General features: G+C 44.9%; 1 protein-coding gene across 3 annotated transcripts in view; it reads right to left on the bottom strand.

The window, feature by feature from the left end:
• Positions 1–4,607: 4,607 nt before the first annotated feature.
• The window catches only part of LOC115136772 (uncharacterized), a 99,148-nt gene continuing 81,306 nt past the window's right edge, over positions 4,608–22,449 (bottom strand). The window contains exons 7-20 of one of the 3 annotated variants that reach the window (XM_029672536.2): positions 14,386–14,715; positions 13,631–13,939; positions 12,360–12,653; positions 12,074–12,230; positions 10,568–10,737; positions 9,974–10,261; positions 9,658–9,827; positions 9,377–9,536; positions 8,777–9,061; positions 8,137–8,299; positions 7,179–7,384; positions 6,947–7,022; positions 5,638–5,671; positions 4,608–5,436 (exon numbers count right to left, since the gene is read on the bottom strand). In XM_029672536.2, coding sequence (XP_029528396.2) covers positions 5,275–5,436; positions 5,638–5,671; positions 6,947–7,022; positions 7,179–7,384; positions 8,137–8,299; positions 8,777–9,061; positions 9,377–9,536; positions 9,658–9,827; positions 9,974–10,261; positions 10,568–10,737; positions 12,074–12,230; positions 12,360–12,653; positions 13,631–13,939; positions 14,386–14,715 — 2,804 coding nt within the window. In that variant the 3' untranslated portion in view covers positions 4,608–5,274. Of the gene's footprint in view, positions 5,437–5,637; positions 5,672–6,946; positions 7,023–7,178; positions 7,385–8,136; positions 8,300–8,776; positions 9,062–9,376; positions 9,540–9,657; positions 9,828–9,973; positions 10,262–10,567; positions 10,738–12,073; positions 12,231–12,359; positions 12,654–13,630; positions 13,940–14,385; positions 14,716–22,449 lie in introns of all 3 variants that reach the window. The other 2 variants (XM_029672535.2, XM_029672537.2) reach the window with 2 other exon arrangements.

Raw genomic sequence — 22,449 nt, 5'->3', positions numbered from 1 at the left:
TTCGATTACAGGCTCTAAGTGACCCAAAACATTTGAACCGTAGTGTACATTGTTACATCATGCCAATAACGCAAATTGAATTGGAGAAAGAGAGAGCTAGAGTCAGAAATATTTGTGATGCTTTCATAATCCAAGTTTGTGCAGACTTTGATAACTAATGTTGAACTCACAGGACAAAAAGGGCCCACTGGTTTTTATATCATACATAACCTGGCAATCACTATAATAAGGACGTACACATTTTAATTAACTTCAATTTACACAATTTAACATGGACTAACCCTGTACCAGAATTTAAAATGCATTATTCACTAACAGAGTAGTATAATCCTAGGGCAATTGAGTTAATTGCCACAGTTTTGGTTAAGAAAAATACACTAATTCCTTACTAGCATCGGTATGAAGAAAATTGCCACATCACACATTTATATTAAATTCATTACAGCAAGGTGCAGTTGATTTGATTTACTTTTTTCTCTCGGGTGAGAATAGAGCGATTTCCTAGGTTAGCTAGCCAGCTATTGTCGTTCTTTTAACGCAACGTAACGTAATCAACACTGCTAGCTAGCCAGCTAGCCCCGAATAGCAGCACAGTAGAAACCATTACACTCAACGGAACGACTTGATTAGTGTAGTGTCAACAACGCAGCCACTGCCAGCTAGCCTACATAGTCAACAACGCAGCCGCTGCCAGCTAGCCTACTTCAGCAGTACTGTATCATTTTAATCATTTTAGTCAATAAGATTCTTGCTACGTAAGCTTAACTTTCTGAACACTCGAGACGTGTAGTCCACTTGTCATTCCAATCTCCTTTGCATTAGCGTAGCCTCTTGTGTAGCCTGTCAACTATGTGTCTGTCTATCCCTGTTCTCTCCTCTCTGCACAGACCATACAAACGCTCCACACCGCGTGGCCGCGGCCACCCTAATCTGGTGGTCCCAGCGCGCACGACCCACGTGGAGTTCCAGGTCTCCGGTAGCCTCTGGAACTGCCGATCTGCGGCCAACAAGGCAGAGTTCATCTCAGCCTATGCCTCCCTCCAGTCCCTCGACTTCTTGGCACTGACGGAAACATGGATCACCACAGACAACACTGCTACTCCTACTGCTCTCTCTTCGTCTGCCCACGTGTTCTCGCACACCCCGAGAGCTTCTGGTCAGCGGGGTGGTGGCACCGGGATCCTCATCTCTCCCAAGTGGTCATTTCTCTTTCTCCCCTTACCCATCTGTCTATCGCCTCCTTTGAATTCCATGCTGTCACAGTTACCAGCCCTTTCAAGCTTAACATCCTTATCATTTATCGCCCTCCAGGTTCCCTCGGAGAGTTCATCAATGAGCTTGATGCCTTGATAAGCTCCTTTCCTGAGGACGGCTCACCTCTCACAGTTCTGGGCGACTTTAACCTCCCCACGTCTACCTTTGACTCATTCCTCTCTGCCTCCTTCTTTCCACTCCTCTCCTCTTTTGACCTCACCCTCTCACCTTCCCCCTACTCACAAGGCAGGAAATACGCTCGACCTCATCTTTACTAGATGCTGTTCTTCCACTAACCTCATTGCAACTCCCCTCCAAGTCTCCGACCACTACCTTGTATCCTTTTCCTCTCGCTCTCATCCAACACTTCCCACACTGCCCCTACTCGGATGGTATCGCGCCGTCCCAACCTTCGCTCTCTCTCCCCGCTACTCTCTCCTCTTCCATCCTATCATCTCTTCCCTCTGCTCAAACCTTCTCCAACCTATCTCCTGATTCTGCCTCCTCAACCCTCCTCTCCTCCCTTTCTGCATCCTTTGACTCTCTATGTCCCCTATCCTCCAGGCCGGCTCGGTCCTCCCCTCCCGCTCCGTGGCTCGACGACTCATTGCGAGCTCACAGAACAGGGCTCCGGGCAGCCGAGCGGAAATGGAGGAAAACTCGCCTCCCTGCGGACCTGACATCCTTTCACTCCCTCCTCTCTACATTTTCCTCTTTCTCTCTGCTGCTAAAGCCACTTTCTACCACTCTAAATTCCAAGCATCTGCCTCTAACCCTAGGAAGCTCTTTGCAACCTTCTCCTCCCTCCTGAATCCTCTCCCCTCCCCCTCCTCCCTCTCTGCAGATGACTTCGTCAACCATTTTGAAAAGAAAGTCGACGACATCCGATCCTCGTTTGCTAAGTCAAACGACACCGCTGGTTCTGCTCACACTGCCCTACCCTGTGCTCTGACCTCTTTCTCCCTCTCTCTCCAGATGAAATCTCGCGTCTTGTGACGGCCGGCCGCCCAACAACCTGCCCGCTTGACCCTATCCCCTCCTCTCTTCTCCAGACCATTTCCGGAGACCTTCTCCCTTACCTCACCTCGCTCATCAACTCATCCCTGACCGCTGGCTACGTCCCTTCCGTCTTCAAGAGAGCGAGAGTTGCACCCCTTCTGAAAAAACCTACACTCGATCCCTCCGATGTCAACAACTACAGACCAGTATCCCTTCTTTCTTTTCTCTCCAAAACTCTTGAACGTGCCGTCCTTGGCCAGCTCTCCCGCTATCTCTCTCAGAATGACCTTCTTGATCCAAATCAGTCAGGTTTCAAGACTAGTCATTCAACTGAGACTGCTATTCTCTGTATCACGGAGGCGCTCCGCACTGCTAAAGCTAACTCTCTCTCCTCTGCTCTCATCCTTCTAGACCTATCGGCTGCCTTCGATACTGTGAACCATCAGATCCTCCTCTCCACCCTCTCCGAGTTGGGCATCTCCGGCGCGGCCCACGCTTGGATTGCGTCCTACCTGACAGGTCGCTCCTACCAGGTGGCGTGGCGAGAATCCGTCTCCACACCACGTGCTCTCACCACTGGTGTCCCCCAGGGCTCTGTTCTAGGCCCTCTCCTATTCTCGCTATACACCAAGTCACTTGGCTCTGTCATAAACTCACATGGTCTCTTCTATCATTGCTATGCAGACGACACACAATTAATCTTCTCCTTTCCCCCTTCTGATGACCAGGTGGCGAATCGCATCTCTGCATGTCTGGCAGACATATCAGTGTGGATGACGGATCACCACCTCAAGCTGAACCTCGGCAAGACGGAGCTGCTCTTCCTCCCGGGGAAGGACTGCCCGTTCCATGATCTCGCCATCACGGTCGACAACTCCATTGTGTCCTCCTCCCAGAGCGCTAAGAACCTTGGCGTGATCCTGGACAACACCCTGCCGTTCTCAACTAACATCAAGGCGGTGGCCCGTTCCTGTAGGTTCATGCTCTACAACATCCGCAGAGTACGACCCTGCCTCACACAGGAAGCGGCGCAGGTCCTAATCCAGGCACTTGTCATCTCCCGTCTGGATTACTGCAACTCGCTGTTGGCTGGGCTCCCTGCCTGTGCCATTAAACCCCTACAACTCATCCAGAACGCCGCAGCCCGTCTGGTGTTCAACCTTCCCAAGTTCTCTCACGTCACCCCGCTCCTCCGCTCTCCACTGGCTTCCAGTTGAAGCTCGCATCCGCTACAAGACCATGGTGCTTGCCTACGGAGCTGTGAGGGGAACGGCACCTCAGTACCTCCAGGCTCTGATCAGGCCCTACACCCAAACAAGGGCACTGCGTTCATCCACCTCTGGCCTGCTCGCCTCCCTACCACTGAGGAAGTACAGTTCCCGCTCAGCCCAGTCAAAACTGTTCGCTGCTCTGGCCCCCCAATGGTGGAACAAACTCCCTCACGACGCCAGGACAGCGGAGTCAATCACCACCTTCCGGAGACACCTGAAACCCCACCTCTTTAAGGAATACCTAGGATAGGATAAAGTAATCCCTCTCACCCCCTTAAAAGATTTAGATGCACTACTGTTCCACTGGATGTCATAAGGTGAATGCACCAATTTGTAAGTCGCTCTGGATAAGAGCGTCTGCTAAATGACTTAAATGTAAATGTAGATTTTACTGCTCTTCTGCAAGTGATGAGGTGAGCTCTATTAGTAGTGTCTTATTTCCATGACACAATCAGGGTTAGTGCGAAGAAATTAATTCTAACTGTGTGTGTCAGTGTCTGGACGTGTTTAACTATATGTAACAGTATAACTTTAGACCGTACCCTCGCCCATACCCGGGCGCGAACCAGGGACCCTCTGCACACATCAACAACAGTCACCCTCGAAGCATCGGTACCCATCGGTACCCAAAAGCCGCGGCCCTTGCAGAGCAAGGGGAACTACTACTTCAAGGTCTCAGAGCAAGTGATGTCACCGATTGAAACGCTATTTAGCGCGCACCGCTAATTAAGCTAGCCGTTTCACATCCGTTACATATACTTGTGCGGACCAGAAGTCCCCACAAGAATACTAAACAACCAAAAATTTACCAACTAGGGGACATTTTGTTAGTCCCCATATGGTCAAATGCTATTTCTAGGGGTTTTAGGGTTATGGTTAGAGTTAGGTTCAGGAGCTAGATTAGGTTTTGGGGTAAAGGTTCAAGTTTAGGGGTTCTGGAAAATAGGACTTTGAGTGGGACTGAATTGTGTGACCACACAAGTTTAGTTATACAAGAATGTGTGTGTATGTACGTGCACACACTTGTGTCAATTAATTTATAGTCTTAAACCTGTCAAACAAAGCAGGTTTAACAACAAGATACACATTTACACTACTTTTATTGATAATGCTCCAGATTTTACAACATTAGATAACCAAAATGAATAACCTTTTAAAGTTCAGCATAATACAAAACAGTCAAACAAATAGAAGCTACAACATAATTTCTATGAGTTTTACAATACATTTCTTTACAACACATTACAATTATTTAAAACACCAATGCATGAAATACACCAATAAACAAAACTAAAAATTATGAAAAATTCACAAAACAATGCATTTGAATGACTTGACTTTAGGATAAGCTGCATCATGCACCACGTAAGAGCGATGCAGGATACTGTAGCGTGGACTCCAACATATAGTAGAAGCCCGTGGTGTCTAAAGTCAAAATCTGGCTAATGATCGAGAAATTGAACAAATAAAAAAAGTTGATCCATGTCATGTCGATGAACCATGTCATGAGTCCATCTATGTAATGTATCTGTATCTATGTAATGTTGTAATGTTTTTGCACCATGGAATTTAGGGACCAAAAGTCTCTGATATCCTGGTCAAGTTTTTTTAAATGCATGTACTGTGAGTATGTGTTTTTTTAAATGGTAAATAAAATAATTCAGTCTCAAATGGCACCCTATTCCATATACCGTGCACAAGTAGTGCTCTATATAGGTAATAGTGTGCCAGTGGGGACACACCCTGTCATTTACACAGTGGATCTGGCATCAATGACAATAGAGTAGCTGAGCGGCTGGTTGTACTCCTGGCCTCGTCCTCCTGATACTGTCACTGCTGTCTTTCCCTTCCTCAGCTCTGGAGAGCACAGTTCCTGGGTCAGAGAGGTCAAGGGTGCCAGCGACTCCCGCTTCTTACAGGAGTTCAGTGACCAGAGAAGATAGTAGACAGGGGTACAAAGCACATTCAAATGTTGAATAAAGACCTATGGATAGAAGCTACAAGAATAGATGAATGAAGGCAAGAGGACCATTCTCAATAATTCAAAGAATGCATAATGTTTTTTTGAGAGCTCAACAGCTTGAGAAAAATTGTAAGAAAGATTGATACTAACCTTAGATGTTAGGCGGTCTCCTCCATTTATTTTGCTTCAAAACAAATTAACAATTAATTTTCAGTTGTGTTGCAGTGGCAGACAGACAGCGTTTAAAATTGTCAAATGATTTTGATGTTTTTATACAGTTGGGTATCATCCTCACTAAGAAAGTTGTACAGCCAAACTTACCTGTATGGCCAAACTGCACCCCTTGTATGAGTGAACAGACTTCCACTGAGCCACTGAGTGTGTGAACTGTGAATGCATTATGTGACAGGAATATATAAGCAGAATGATGGTGACATCGTCATTGATCTCTCTGATGTTAGAAGCAGTAGCTCTCCTCATCCATCATGATCCCTATGACACCAACCAGGCCAATGAAAACCTGCTCCTTTCAAAAAGTGTTCCTAGTGTTTGCGACCTGGAAGATGCAAATCCCGGAATAGCTATTCTCATGGGGAGTCAGGTTCTCTGTGTACGTCTGTCGACTGACTGACCTTCCCAAATTAGCCTGACAGGACCTTCCCACGGGAACCATGGATAATGGGACAGTGATGCTCACGCACCAATGGCACCTTGACCAAATGTACTGACCAAAGACACAATGAATCAGCCACTGAACTAACACGGAAGTGGAGTCTGTGTGTCTGTGTCTATATATTTACCATCCCTTTTCACACGAGTCCAGACAAAAAGGAACTTAGTCTACATCCCAAATTGTACCCTAATCCCTACACAATTCACTACTTTTGACCAGAGCCCTGTGGGAGAGTTATCAGATGATTTTAGAGACATTTGGGATCCCAAAGTGTATCCAAACACTGTGGTATTGACACACCTGTCTAATTATCTGATCCGATCCAATGACAGAAACAAGAGATGACTGCTTTATGCAGTTCTCATTCCAAGCATTGTGACTGGGATTGAATTACAATATAAATTCTCCAGCTGTGAAGTTTTTGAATAGCTTTTCTTACTTCCAGAGTAATCACTCAGAGTTAAGCCCTATGATAACGTTAAACCAAAAATAAATCTGTTGTCTTAACCACAGAGACAGAAAGAATCAGACTGTGTGAGTTGTGTGGCAGAGCTGTGGTGGCAGATGTACCCGTCTGCTCCAGCCACAGAGCATCCTGTTTGTGAATAGCTCTGTGCTACTTTGGTCATGCTAAGCTGTAGTAACCATCAGACACACAGACCTGGTTTCCTGTTTGTCATCTGCCAACATGATGGTTGCCGGAGTGCTACCTGTAAACATGTCACCTGCTGAGTTGCTGTTTGTCTGTCTGTCACCTGCAGGAGGCCTTCGTACTGATCGACTCACCAGAAAACACACAGAGTGACGATGAGGAGGATCGTGATGGCTGCAGCCGAGGAGAAACAGACGATGAAGACAATCACTGCACAAACACACAGGAGAAAGACATCCGGTAACAAAAAATGGAAGTAAATGGAATGGAACACCTGTTGTAAATGGAAGTAAATTCAAATAATGGCAAAATTATAGTATGCCAATCATTTTTGGATGTTCACCAGTAAGCATTGAAATATCTTACATATTGTTGTTTCACTGATGCATGATAAGGTGAGTGTACACTCACTGAGCTGTTTATCTTCACTGGTGACCTCCACTTGAATGAGGACCGAGGCCTGATGGTGGTAGAAAGAGGCTTGGCAGGTGTAGAGGCCCGCCTCCTGCTCCGTGACCTCTGAATGGAACAACAGAGCCCGACCATCCATCTGGACCAATGTGCCGTCATTTCTTCAACACGCAGCAGGACACAGAAAGTTATTACATAGTACACACGTTTGTCTGATCTGTTTATCATCTAAGTGGCAAAGACGACAGTCATGAAGAGAGAATAAGATAAGCGTGGAAGGTGGAAAATTGCTACCACAACACTTTTTGGTCATTAAAAAAAAACTGCTACATCGAGTGATAAAAATCTAATGAGACATTGTATTTCGTATTTATACTTAGGTGTATACCTAAGTAACTATCATCCACCTTAGCAGAAATGAACACAGCTTTACCCAGAATAGCTTGACAGAATAACTCCTAACACAATTTATACGAGTCTGAGCATGGGGGGGCAGGAGAGTGTCAGGACCTCTGAAGATATACTGCTTCATAAGTCACTCATTGTCCCTGATAAAAGGGTTCTTTAGTGGAACCTACCGCATGGCCTGCCAGTCAGGACAACCTTCCCCAGGCCCCACAGCACAGAAGTCCTGATAGTATCTTAATAAGACATAATAGCAGCTTTACGACACTGCACGTATTTGACTATCTAGTTAAAAGCTCTCATAAAACAATACAAATGAGAACTTCCATCTGGACGAGAACAATGTTCGTACAAATGACCTCCCCTGTGTAGTGGTAATATTATCAGACAGGGCCCTGCCCTACTCTGTCTTCCATCCTTCTGTAGCTCTCTCACTCAACCTCCACAGTTTAGAAGTTGTAGGAATGGAACATAGTAGTAAAAGAGAGTCTAGCAAAGAGTCTACTACCTCTGACAGGTAAGGCTATAAGTTGGCACACTGCCATAGACTTTGAGCAGGATCCTCTGGTTGTGGAAATTCTCCTTTAGGGACATTCGATGTATAACGGACTCGTCTCCATAAGGTTTGTACAGGGGAGTGGTTTGATTGAGTACTCTGACAGATGAGATGTCTAAGAAGGGGAAGGAGAAGTGGTCAACAGGGGGCAAAAAACAAATCACTCCCTAGATACATACAGTCAATAGACAGGTAGTTGCAGTTAAATGTTGAACAGGAGGTTGGAGCTTGGCATGCCTGGTAAGTACTCTACCTCAAAGAATATCATGACAGAATTGTATACTCGTAGAAAAAAGGTGCCATCTAGAACCTAAAATATTTATTTACTGTCCCCATAGGAGAACCCTTTTGGTTCCAGGTAAAAATAAACTTTGGGTTCCATGAACAAACCTTTCCAGAGAAACCAAAAAGAGTTCTACCTGGAATAAAATTAAAATAAAGGCTTCTCCTATGGGGACAGCTGAAGAACCCTTTTGGAACTCTTTTCTCTAAGAGTATACAGAATGTATGTGTAGTATGACAAGTATATCATTTGTGGTGTTGGGTGCTTTATATATCTCATCTCTGTCTATCTATTCCCTATTACACTTACAGTATTTGGGTACATGGACTGTCCTCCTCTCCTTTAGTCCATGGTGATTTTGAATGAGACAGGTCAGGTCCTGTCCCTCGTGGAGGGCCAGTGAAAACTCATAGGTGAGGTTGGTTAGCACTCTCACTCCTTCATACCCAGAGCGGAAGGAGATGTGGCCTGTGGCGTTGTCAGGTAGAACCCAAGAGAGGTGTGCTCCGAGCCTGTCCCCTCTGTACTCGCATACAGCCAGCCACAGAAGAGATCCCCTCTGCCTCCCAACAAAAACACGCATCACAGGGGACTCTGAGGGAGGGACGGAGAGAGAGTGACAGTGTGTGGAGGTTGGATACAATGGATGCGTCCCTAAATGGCACCCTATTCCCTTTATAGTGCATTACTTTGACCAGGGCCTAAAGGGGGAATAGGGTGTCATTGGGGACGCATAACTTATTGTGTAGATCAGTGGAGGCGATGACGGCTCATAATAATGTCTGGAATGTTATCAACCACATGCTTGATGTGTTTGATACCATTCCAGACATTATTATGAGCCATCATCCCCTCAGCAGCCTCTACTGGTGGAGATACATGGTAGCTACAAGTCATGAAGTAAATTACCCAGTCCACGCAGCAGTATCCCTGTTCTCTCTGGCTTCTCAAGACCAAGGTGATCCACCACACAGGTGACATTCTGACCAGAGAACATGGAAGTGGGGAACCTCAACACACTACGGACCGTCACAGAGCCATTGGCATGGAGCTCAGGCTGCCTGTGAACCTGCTAGCGAAACATATGACAGAGCGTGCAAATAATATCCAAATGAGTGCCGGAATTTTAAATTTTTTGCTGTATCTATTTCACGGTTCCAAGCACCCTTTCATTTGTTTTCTCCCTTTACCTGCCCCTGCACCTCCATGAGCTGACTGGTACTATTGTCACTGTCCCAGTCTCCAAGACTCCAGGAGATGGTGGCAGCAGGTCCAACATTGTCCACAGTGCACTGCACCAGTGTGTATGCTACATCTTCCTCCCACTCAGAGCTGGACTGGATGGTGATGTTAGGAGGAGCTGCATGTAGATAGAACAGCAATATAGGATACATGTTCTCAATGTAAATAAAATAACAGCAATATAGGATACATGTTCTCAATGTAAATATTTTATTTTAACACTAGCGCTTTAATTGATGGTGTTTGATGATTTGTTGAACATACCACACACAGGGAGTGTTATCTGTCTTCTCTCTGGCAACACAAACACAGTATGATCTATCACACACTCCATATTGAGCTCCTGGGCTGAGCAGGCAGGCAGTACTAACACACTGCTGACAGAATAGGTTCCATTATGGGATGTGAGACTGGACCAGGAGGGCCCAGACACACCCTCAGGTAGAACCCAGGACACATTGGCAACAGGGACGGAGTCTGCAGCCAGGCACTCAATGAATCTGTCACCCAGTCTGTCCTGGACATCAATCCTTATGCTGGGAGGAACAGTCACTAGCACACAGAGAAGAGAAAGGGCTGTAAACATGCTAATCACTTAACTTTAAAAGAAAAACTGATTTATACTAACAATATTTATGATAGAAGTCACTTGTATTAACATATGCTGGCTCGCTACAAATTGCAGACTGACAGATATGGCTACCAGTTGTCAAATTATGAAGATGATATTTAGGCTGCATCCCAAATTATATGTAGTCTACATCCCACACATTTTACCAGGGCCCATAGGCACTATATCAGGAACAGGGTGCCATTTGGGACATAACCTATGATATGTAGACAAGGCTCTGCTCGTACCAGGCTGCTTGACATGTGGGTTAACGGTAATGTCCAGCAGTACAGATGCCCTGTGGCTGAAGTAGGAGGCCTCACACTCATACAGCCCTGCATGGTAGAGCTCGACAGGACCCTGCAGGGTTAGAGCACTGCCAAATACTGCCACACCCTCAGGGAGAGACTGCTCTTCTCTAGGAGACAACACAAGACAATACACTGTTAGCCACTCTCCAAAGGCAGGAGAGCAGCAGCTCGAAGAGCTTTGGTTCTCAGATAGTTAGATCCGGGGATAATGTCACCAACTTGGTGATTGTTGCTATTCAAAGTAGATTTTTTTTAAATCCAAAGCGTCTGGCTTCAGCAGATACAGTATCTTCTCACGCCACAAACGCTGTGAGATACAAGCTCAGACAGGATGTCGAATGGTGTCAGAGAGGATGGTGCGTTACCTACACCAACATCACGGGTGGTGAAATTACATTTAGAATTAGAAGATAGGTACTACCTAACTAACGTGTACTAGCTAGCTAGCTACATAAGCAACAGTGGTCAACATAAAGACCAGGACAATAGTCCAAACACTTAAAAGACACACCCTATCCCCTCAAATTAAGTGGACACTTCTGATGACATACCATGACGTCTGACGAATACACACTTGCAGGGCGAGGTAGGACTTTTAAATGGACCGCCCTTGCCCGGAAATGTAACACTCGTTCATCCCTCGACAAAACAAAAACATTACTTTTACGAGACCTGTTTGTGCCGTCATGTGCATTAGTAGCACAATTGTTTAACTTTTACATTTGTTTTTACACTTGTATATTGACTCCATATTGTCGTGGAGGCTTTAATTTTTGGCAGACTTCTTAGCGGATGTACAATCTTGGCGAATTGAATTATGGGGAGTTTCAGGTCCCGAAGTGAACATAATTGTACACTCGCAAACTCGACTAAAAACAAGGGCTGCGGGGCTTACGTTGCAAACTTCCCTTGCTTGGCTAATCATTTGGACCGTCCGCCAAGATGGCGATGGGGATTCCCCCAAGGGCATACAACGTGTCTTTTAAGTGTTTGGACCGCTGCCCCTGAGCTAGTTTTCCTACAACAAACGTTTAGTTACAGGTTGCACTTGCGCATAACATTTGAGACGCGTGCGCTTTGAGGTTCGCACAACTCGCGGTGTCAACCCGCACAATCTGCAGCTGGATGCTTCTAAACAAATGTGCAGGATGTGCGTCTAGTGCCTGTCTATCACCTGTGGTTTTCAACCGAACCTCTCACCACAGCGGCCAGACACAATGTGATGCAAACACTAGTATAGTAAGAATAGCAGAAATTAATGAAATTGCTAGAAAGCAAAACCTAATAGTTTTAGTTTTTTGTAACTGTACCCTGACCAATAAGATTATCACAGCAGTTCCTTCATGGTAATGTTGTCCTTTATATGAGATGAACAGAAGTTACAATCAAGAGAGATCAACAGACATCTTGTCTGTATTACGATAGTAATACAGGTATTCTTACTTGGTGCATACTATACTGTAACGTGGTACATCCCCAACGACCTCTAACCCGATGGTGGTTTTGCTCTGTCCTTCCTCCAGAACCACTGACTCTACAGCCTGGCTCTTGTTGCTGCTGTCTGCCAACCCTGGGTTCTGCAGCCGAACAGCAGACAGAGCTACACAATAGGAAGTTGAAACACAAGATCCAACACAGAGTCTGTTATTAAGTAGAGTAAATGAAAAGCATTCTCCTAAAACCATACTTTTGGCTCCAAGTCCTCAATTATAACTTGTGAGGTACTCACAGAATGCCGGCAAAGTGATGGTCCGAAGCTCTCCGTGTGGGAACTTGGGGTGGTCAAACAGGCAGGTGATGTTTTCCCCTTCATGAAGCTCAGCTGGGAAGCGGTATGACCTGACCCATGTGTCTGCTGCATCCATGACAACCTCCTTCTGTAGCATGGAACTGACCTCCTGATTGGGCAGCACCAGGGTGATGTCAGCTCGGGGTCGCCCTCCGGCCGCACCACAGGCGACCACCCAGAACTTCTCCCCTTCCTCTAGAACCAGGTATGTCTCAATGGTCATATTGGGAGCCACTGCAGGCAGAGAGAAATTATACTTGTACATGAGCAGGTGGGAATGATCCATCAGTACAACAACAGTCCTAAATCAAATGTCTGGGCCTCTAGGGCTGTGGTTTATATTTTTGAGAAGGCTGAAGTGAAAGGATCGATTTATGAAAGATAAACACAAGGCTGCCATTATGTTTTAGGAGGAGAGTGCTAACTCTTCTCACCTGTTCCATCTGTTCAGCAGACCACAGCTGAGAGGACTACTGTCTGTTTGCATCCCAAATGGTACCCTGTAGGGCTCTGGTTAAAAGTAGTGCACTATATAGGGAATAGGGTGCCATTTGGGACGTAGCAGCACCCTATATCACGCATCTCAGTACAGACTGACTGCACATGTAGAAAAACATCACTCTAATGCCGATTGTCAAAGACACTTTGATACTACCACATATGGATAAGGGAGGACATTTCTGTCATATGATAATATTTGACATATGGATACAGGCTGTATATCAAAAATGTGTCTCCTAATGTGGTGGGGAGGGATATCTAAATGTGATGAGAATTAATTTACTGTGCAGTGTGATATGATGTATGATCTGTCTCTGATGCCACAGCTGATTGCGAGGGCTGACTCGTACAGGAAACACAGCCTTGGCGAGAGACACAACACCTGGTACATGGTGTGGAGTGGGGAGGTGAACACGTGGAACAACAGGCTGGGAGAAAGTAAAGGAAACATCTGTGCCAGTAAGCTATGAGCTCAAGGTGGTGCCAGTCCCAGCATGATGCAATATCTCCCGATCATTCTCAGACCTTGATTCTTAGCATCACATGTCAAATCCTTGCCCACAAAAGTGAGAATGCCAAGTACTGTACAAACAAACATACACATCAACGATGTGTCCCAAATCTTGTCACCCTTCCTGGTCAAAAGTGGTGCACTATAAAGGGAATAGGGTACCATTTAGGATGCAGTGTACGTGAGCTGGCAGGCTTACCGAAGGTCTCCACCCTCACTGTGACACGTGTGGTGGGGTCAGGCAGGGTTGGGTGCTGGACCACACAGGTCACCCTGTCCTGGTCCTGTAGGTGGGTGGGGAAGCGGAGTAAGCTGGTCATAGTGGCAGTGCCATTGGTATAACTGGTGTTCCTCATCTCCACAGAGGAGTCGTCAGTAGGAGGGCTGCCGTTGATCTCCCAGCGAATCAGAGCCACAGGTTTACCATTGGTAGCTGAGCATGTGACTGACTGGTAGTGGGTAGCGTTGTCTGTGTCCTCTGTCACCACTGTGTAGATATCAGGTCGAGCTTCAAAACAAAAACATTAAAAGACATGAAGAGGATGATGCTGGTACGAGAAACATTTATGCAATGGATGTTTGTATGATTCTGTCTCTGTGATGACATTGCAGGTACAGTAAGGTAAGGATACAACAGGCAATTATAATGTCACATATTTTATCCAACCCCCCCCTAATGGCATCATGAGGTCATGTATTATTTTGTTTCTCCTCTCTACCATTTAGGTGTTAGGTACTTTTCCATCGTCCATTAGAGCCCCCCTTCGAATACTCTTAAAATGCATCCTTCCTTCCTCACTTCCTTGAATTAATCAATGATCTGACATGACATAATTGGTCAGAGCAATGCAATGGAAAGCTTGCTTACACCAATCTTGTAATCTCAAGAAGGGAATAAGGAAGGATGCATTTTAAGAGTATTCGAATTGGGCCATGTTCTTCAGTCAGGCTTACCCAGAACAGTGAGAAACATGCTGTTAGTGATCTCCTCTTCATCGGTGGCGAACACACATGTGTACTCCCCCTGGGCCTCCAGAGTAGACACCCTCATCTTCACAGTCAGATTGGTGGGAGAGGCTGGGGCGGAGAAGTCTGGGTCTTTGCTGAAAGCCTTGTTGTTCTTGTAGCCTGTTAATTTCTTCATCGATCGTTTCATTCTAGAGTCTGGGCGTTTCCATGAGGCTTCTGTGATGTCATTCGGTCCCATGTACTGACAGCGGAGGAAGACATCTTCTCCAAGGATCCCAGTGACGTTACGGTCAATCTCCATGTCCTCCTCCATATCTGTGAGAAAAAAAACATTATGATGGGCATAAATTACTAGTAATTCAGTTATTTTGCGTCCCAAAGGGGCACCCTGTTCTCTATACAGTGCACTACTTTTGACCGAAGCCATATGGGCCCTGTTCAAAAGTAGTGCACCATATAGGGCATAGGGTTCCATTTGGGATGCATCCTTAGCCACTCATATCTCAGTGGGATGCACTTTGGTTAATTGATGAGAAATTCCATAGATGTTGCTAAAAACAAACAACAGCAAATGTGATTTCTGTTGAGACTTCTATAAAAAGGGTTCCCTGTCTCTGAGTGTCCATCCCAAGCAGCTACTTGTGTACCAAATGACACCATTTTACCTTTGGGCCCTGGTCAAAAGTAGTGCACTGTAAGGAATAGGGTGCCATTTAGGACATAGCTACAGTCTGTCTCTAAGACATCAGTCACGATTAGGGGATGTTTCAGTGAAGGGGACATTTAATAAAGCAGCCTGACAGGTTTGAGTGTTGATAACAGCATGCAGAGTCCAATGCATACCAACTCACTCCTCTCTCTGGTCTCTCTATTATGGAACACTTAAGGACAACGTTTTTATCTATTAGCCAGTGGAAACAGGAGGCAAATTGAACTTGTATAACTCCTGAGCCGCCTAAGTGCCGAATGATGACAGATGAGTACATTGGGTAATGGGGAACACTCAATGGATACCCAGTCTAATACCTCACATCAACAATCCTGTCAAATATTGTCCTGTTAGGACACTTTGATGAGGACAACACTTATGTCTCCAACTATAAATACTCTGGCCCCCATCTTCGACCAAATCAATTCAGAGAACAGCAAGTGGTGCTGTGTTGTACATAACAACATATGGAAACAAACACAAAGTTCACAATATCCCAAAATGGCACTTATTTCATTTGTCAAATAAACTTTATTAAGTCATGTAAGGATTGCGTGCATGTGTTTGTGAGAGAGAGGAAGAGGGAAAGAGAGAGAGCGTGAGAGAGAGAAAGAGAGGGACAGCTCCACACAAATATATCTTGTCTTGTGGGTTTATGGTTCATAAAAATGGAAAAGGCATTACAAAGATTGCATATCTGAGGCACACTTAAAGGATGCACTGCAAATAATCACATAGCAACAGCCTAAATGACAAAATAATGTCCATTAGCACTTTTTCTGTGGCCCTAAGGCACTGACAACTGTCTCTGTTTACGGGTTGGGGTGCTTTATGTAGTTTAGGCTACCCATGTACCATATAGGGCCAGTATATCGTAGCATAGTCATATGAAACTGCTGCGGTTTCATCCGGGCTTCTACCCAACAGCAGGCGTTCACGTACATGGATGCTTGCAGATGATTCAATGTTCAGAGGGTAGCAAGACAACTGAAAATGTGTCACTTATATTGACAAAGAACTGCTTTTGATTCAACAAATAGATCAGTGTGGTGATGTAACTAATGCATTGTATGATGATGTGCTAGTGGAGAGATCTGGGGATGGAAAGTCATACTGTTGGTGCAGTGGTTCTAACCTACCGACCTATTTATTCCTCAGAGACGCTCATTCATCTACCAATTGAAAATACACACTGAAGTTCCTAAGTTCAGATCACACAGATCAAACTGTGATATCTTTCTGACTAACAGAAAATATTGTCGACTAACAACACATAGGGATTTCCCCAAACACACTCAGTAGAGCCATTGCAATACTATTAATGGTATCATTAAAGGTCATAAATTGCATTTAAAAGGTCATTAAAGCAACCAAAAGGGTTTTAATAGCTGACACCATTGGACAATAATAGCAGACTAACAGACAATATTGTAGTACAAACATATGTCAGAAATAAAGCTATAGTCAAGATGAATTCAGAATATTTCAAATGGATTTTGCTCTTGGGTTTATTGCTTGTAAGCCTTTATAATTAGACTAATCAGGCAGCAAAACTATTGCACCTCTGTTCAGTGTAAAATTCCACAGGTTAATAAACAAGTCTTTAAGGGCTAGTAAACTCAACCCATAAACAGAACGTCACACTCACAGATGGATTTTAACTCCTCAGACTTACCCAACATGTCCAAGCAGTGAGACACACTTAGGACAAAGCCCAAAATCAACAGCCCTGAGCATCCCATGGTGGTATCATTGAGAGTGAGAACTCAATTTGACTACAGCAAGTCTTCCTATGAGGGTATTTAAATGTGTGTGTTGTGTGTGTGGTTGTGTGTGTGTGAGTGAGTGAGTGAGTGCAAGAGAAGCTGTCAGAATCAGCTGTAGAGGGTGTGTTCTCCAAACCTCTGAGCAGAGCTGTTTTTTAACAAACACACACCACACATACACAGTGTAGGGCTATGTTGTTTAGAACCACTTTACTCTCCTAGTGCCCTATATGTTATTATGCGCACACATCTGTTTGAACAGGACTGCTTCTTCCATGGAGTAGTAGTTATTTCACTTCTCACTTAGTTGAAAACCAGCGTTTTGACTTCTTAGTAGTAGAAGCTGAATGTCATACTGCAGGATGTGTCTGTTCATCTCCTCGGTCACCTCGTATAACAAAGTTTCCCCGTTGCTCGCGACGATGCCATGCATCATTCAGCCCAGCTCATCTCTGCAGGAGTCCTCAGAGACAGACACAGCATATCTACACTGAAGTCAACTCACTGTTTCTCACCTGCTGCTCTGGAAATCCCTCACAAAGGCATTGTTTTACAACACAATATTTCCCACTAATTCACTTCATGGTTGTGTTTTCCTTTTAGTCAGACTTAGGAATTTACTAAACATAGTTTGTCATTAGAAATGTTCTGCAAGGAAAATCACAATTGGAAAAAATATGGAGGAATACTATGCACATAAAAACGACTTCAGTTCTCCAGCTGGCTATAGAATGTTTTACAAAAGCTGTGCTGCTGTACCTCAGGAACAAGTGTCTTCCAGAGTATGTGAATCATGCAGCAGAACGTGAATGAAGTAAGACCCTCTTTACACAATAGGCCAACTGGGAATCCTCCTCAGATTCAACAGCCTTCTTCCTTCCTCAGTGTCTCCTTTTACTAACTTTAATGTTACACCAATTTTCCAGGATCATTCTGAGATTTGATGAGCCCAGAAAAGCAAAATATACAAAGACTTGACTACTTTGCAATTGTACACGTGGTCAACTGTTGGGCACTATGTAATGTAAGCTAATACAGTAGACACATCTTAGATGCTGCTACAGATCGATGAGTATTGTAGGCTTTGTTTATTTCACTAGCATTCCATCACATCTTTAGTAGTATGTTTCATTTTTGCATTGTGGACTACACAATCAGCATCTTAGTAAATGTGTTTCCTGTCAAAGCTGCTGAACTTTTACTTACCCTCTGTGCTAGTGTTGGAGTATATCATAGTAATCTATTTGCAATGACACTAAATGAAATGACTTGAGTAAAAAATCTGTTGAGTCATCAGATAGTTTGTGTGGTTTGTTTGTAACGACACTTTGACTCATTCAGAGAGATAGAAAACAGTTTCACCCCACACAGCTGGTACTGACTGACTGTCAGGTTGTAACAGAAGCATCCTCTGGTTGTGTCAATGGACTATAACTTAATCTGGAAGACATCAGAAAATACATTGCACTTTGCATTATGTCAGATAAGTATTATCTCGCTCTCTCTCACTCAATCATTCAAATACACACACGCACACGCACACACACACACACACACACCCACACTGGCAGATTCTGCAGTAAACAGGAAGACTTCATGTCAAGCAATAACCTTACTGTGTTTCCTGTTCATCAGGGTGACAGAGACTAGCAACAGCAGCAGGGCATGATGAAAATATACTATAATCCATATTGTGCATATTTTGACATGATATGTTTCTACACTACAGTAAATCAGTTTAATCAATACTATGACTTGTATATAACTGCTCTGTATCCATACATCCATATCTGATGATTCTATCATTTACTGTCACTGCTGCAGCCATGATTTACAGGCAGAGGATAAAACACTGATGATTTTATGACCCAATAGTAAATCATATTCGACATCATGAGATACCAATTTCAAAAACGTAATTGAATTACATGGGGCATTAGATTTTAATAGCAAACACTTAACATGGAGTTAGCTCGTCTCTCTCTTCCCTGACTTAATGTGAATAATCACATGAGCATAACGCCTGCAAGCTGTTTTTCTACCTGATGAAAATACCTTCAATGGTATTCCTGAAATCTGGAGAGAGGTGTTTAGCAGTGGGAACAATCAGGAATTTTTACGTCTCCTCATTGCCATGTACAACCTACGGTCTGCGTACTGTCTGAAACCTTCTGTAATTCACTAGCGATAAAACATGTATTATTTGTGGTATTTATGAACTTCACAGATGTACTGTTGGCATCCATCTATCGCAATAAGTGTAGTTACACCCTTCTCTCTCAGACATACACGTACGCAAGCACACTCAAACGCACACTGTGTCTTTGGAAAAGAGAGTGGAAAAGGTGGCTGATGATCAGGCCAGTAATGATGTTTATGGGACAGATCATTGAGATGGGTCTCTTTAGGGCTGTGATGAGCCACTTAACCCGATGGAAAAAATCAAATCAAATCAAAATATTTGACGATTCCTCTCTATTCTTCTGCACTATCCTGTTCTTAATATGAACCCTCCCTCCCAACCTACGTTCCCTTCCCAGACATGGTTCTATGATAGATTCTACATTGACTCCAGACTTGATTAATATACTATTACCCAGTAAGCAATCTGAGATATGTGGAAGAGTTAATGCATATGAGATTTCTGTGCAGCAGGCCAAACTTTATTATTTTATTTTTTATTTAACCTTTATTTAATTAGGCAAGTCACTTGAGAACAAATTCATTTTCACAATGACGGCCAAACCCTAACACGGAGGATGCTGGGCCAATTGTGCGCCGCCCTATGGGACTCCCAATCACAGCCGGTTGAGATACAGCCTGGAATCGAACCAGGGTCTGTAGTGACGCCTCTAGCACTGAGATGCAGTGCCTTAGACCGCCTCCACCACTCGGGAGCCCATAAAACTGAGAGGGGAAAGACTGCGTCCCACATGGCACTTTATTCCCTTTATAGTGCACTACTTTTGACCTGGGCACATAGTGCATGTCCTAAGATGTCATAAGATGTCATTCTCCACAGCATGGACACCTCACAAAATGGCAACACTGGGATGGGCTGTGCAGATGCACCGGAGACACAGGCTCCGGACCGGGGACCGTCACTGGAGGCTCCGGACCGCGGATCAATGCTGGAAGCTTCGTGCCATGGATCTTCACTGCAGGCTCCGGGCCATGGATCATCACTGGAGGCTTCGTGCCATGAATCATCAATGGAGGCTTCTTGCCATGGATCATCACTGGAGGCTTCATGCCATGGATCATCACTGGAGGCTTCGTGCCATGAATCATCACTGGAGGCCATCCGTCTTGGCTGGATGCCCACTCTAGCCCGTCCAGTGCGGTGAGCTGGAATGTAGAGCACCGGGCTGTGAAAACGCACTTTAGACACTGTGCGCTCCACCGCATAACATGGTGCCTGATCAGTACCACGCTCCCTATGGTAAGCACGAGGAGTTGGCTCAGGTCTGAACCCTGACTCTGCCACACTCCCCGTGTGCCCCAACCCCCCAAAAAATTGGGAGCTGCCTCTCGTGCTTGCCTCGTTGCCGTGACTCCTGGTATCGGTATTCTTCTCTGCTGTTTCCGCCTGTTTCCATGGCAGGGTCTTGTCCCCTGCCATAACCTCCTCTCATGTCCATGAGGTCCTCCACTCCCTCTTCTCCCGGGCTAAGGATCCCTGCTCCTCCTGGCCACGCTGCTTGGTCCTTTGGTGGTGGGTAGTTCTGTCACGCCTGTCGTCGGAAGGAGTGGACCAAGGCGCAGTGTGGTAAGTGTTCATGATTTTATTTGATCACAAAACACAAGAGGGAAAACCAAAACAGTTCTGTAAGGTGCATAAACTATACAGAAAACAACTACCCACAAAACACAGGTGGGAAAAAGGCTGCCTAAGTATGATTCACAATCAGAGACAATGATAGACAGCTGTCCCTGATTGAGAACCCTACCCGGCCAAAACAGAGAAATAAAGAAACTAGAATGCCCACCCTAGTCACACCCTGGCCTAACCAAAATAGAGAATAAAAGCCTCTCTATGGCCAGGGCGTGACATTTTCAAGCCACCTGTTCAGAGTCCATGCCTACAAAACAAAAGCTGGGGGAGGGAAGTAATTGTGGTGTTATAAATGATTTCCTTTATATTTTATGAAAGAAACATTTCACTCTTTACTGAGCAAGGCACAGACCACTCATGCATTGTATTGAATTCTCCTCCTCTGAACATTACTTTTTACTTATGCTTAGAGCATGCTGAAAGGCTGAGTGCTTGATGGCTGTTGAGTGGAGGGAAATGTCTCCTAGACGAGTGCACAGCAGCAGATTGTGTTGACTAAGTAGTGGTAGCGCTAATAGGGATGGCTGTTTATGGTAAATGGCCACCTGCATACTGTATGTGAGCTACTCCTGCAGTATCAAGTCATTTTATACAGTTGGTGGTGGCTAGGCTGCATTTCACTAGGAGCACTGTACCCAGGTGTCATTTTGAAACACAGTGCAGTGAAGTGCAGTCTGCATTTAAAAAATGACTCACAGTATCAATTTGTATCACATAATTCTATCTGACAGAAAACTTTACAACCCCCATATATAAAAGCAGAGATCTTACCATAGGGAACGGGCTGTGTTGCATTGCCAGTTGATGGAATAGGGACTGGACACTCAGAGTAGATTCAGGTGGCTGCTGTGGTGTGTGGGTGGGGGATGAGGACTGTTGGCAGGGAGAGTATCAAGAGAGCACAGTAGTGAAAATGGACAGCAGATGGTTCTGGTTTGGGTACCAGCTGTACTGTATGCGCCTGGTTGGTTCTGGCTGGTCCTGGCTAGGCCAGTGAAATCCAAGGTGGAGCCCACCATGCCTGGCACCACTCCTGGTATCCCCTGCTGCATGGATCTTTCTAGAGTATAGGCAGAGAGCACCTTCCAGTGCCAACCAACCCTACAGGTCCCAAGCATGGGGGAGGTGACTCATAATATCAGCCCATCATCCAAGAGCTGATGTCATGGGCCCTGGTCAAAAGCAGAGCCCAATGAAGAGAGCATAGTGCCATTTGGGAGGCATACATGGACATGAACTTTATTCACAACCAAGACCCTAGGCAGTTTGTGGTTTATAGTCTTTCATAGACAAAAAATGTCTGTGATCGTTGTTTCTGTAGGTACACTACCAGTAGCTAGAATGCTCACAGTACAGAGGAAATGCATTTTTGAACCACAACGCTTTAAGCAGCAAAGCAGGAGGGCCACACCTTAAACAGTTACTCTCAGGGTGAAAAGGTCATTTATGTTGACAGTCAACAACAAAACATCATGAACAAACCATTGAATATCACAAGAGAGCTGCGTGCTGTACATCCTGTGGCCCCCATTCTCCTACTGTACCCTCAGCCACAAAATATCTACTCTCTGCTTGAGTCAATTATCTTAAGAGTGTTATCGTGAAAAACCGAGGGGCACGCATACTTCTTTGCTGATCTTGATAAATGTGCCCATTACAGTTTGGAGATGTCCGGTAACTATGGGCAATAAACGAGTTAAAGATGTTGCTTTCCTAGGCAATGCGCTCTTAATTAAAAG

This window comes from Oncorhynchus nerka, linkage group LG11 (genome assembly GCF_034236695.1).
Source record: "Oncorhynchus nerka isolate Pitt River linkage group LG11, Oner_Uvic_2.0, whole genome shotgun sequence".
Taxonomy (NCBI): domain Eukaryota; kingdom Metazoa; phylum Chordata; class Actinopteri; order Salmoniformes; family Salmonidae; genus Oncorhynchus; species Oncorhynchus nerka.
The sequence above is the reverse complement of the archived record's forward strand: the minus strand, read 5'-3'. Positions and strand labels throughout refer to the sequence as shown.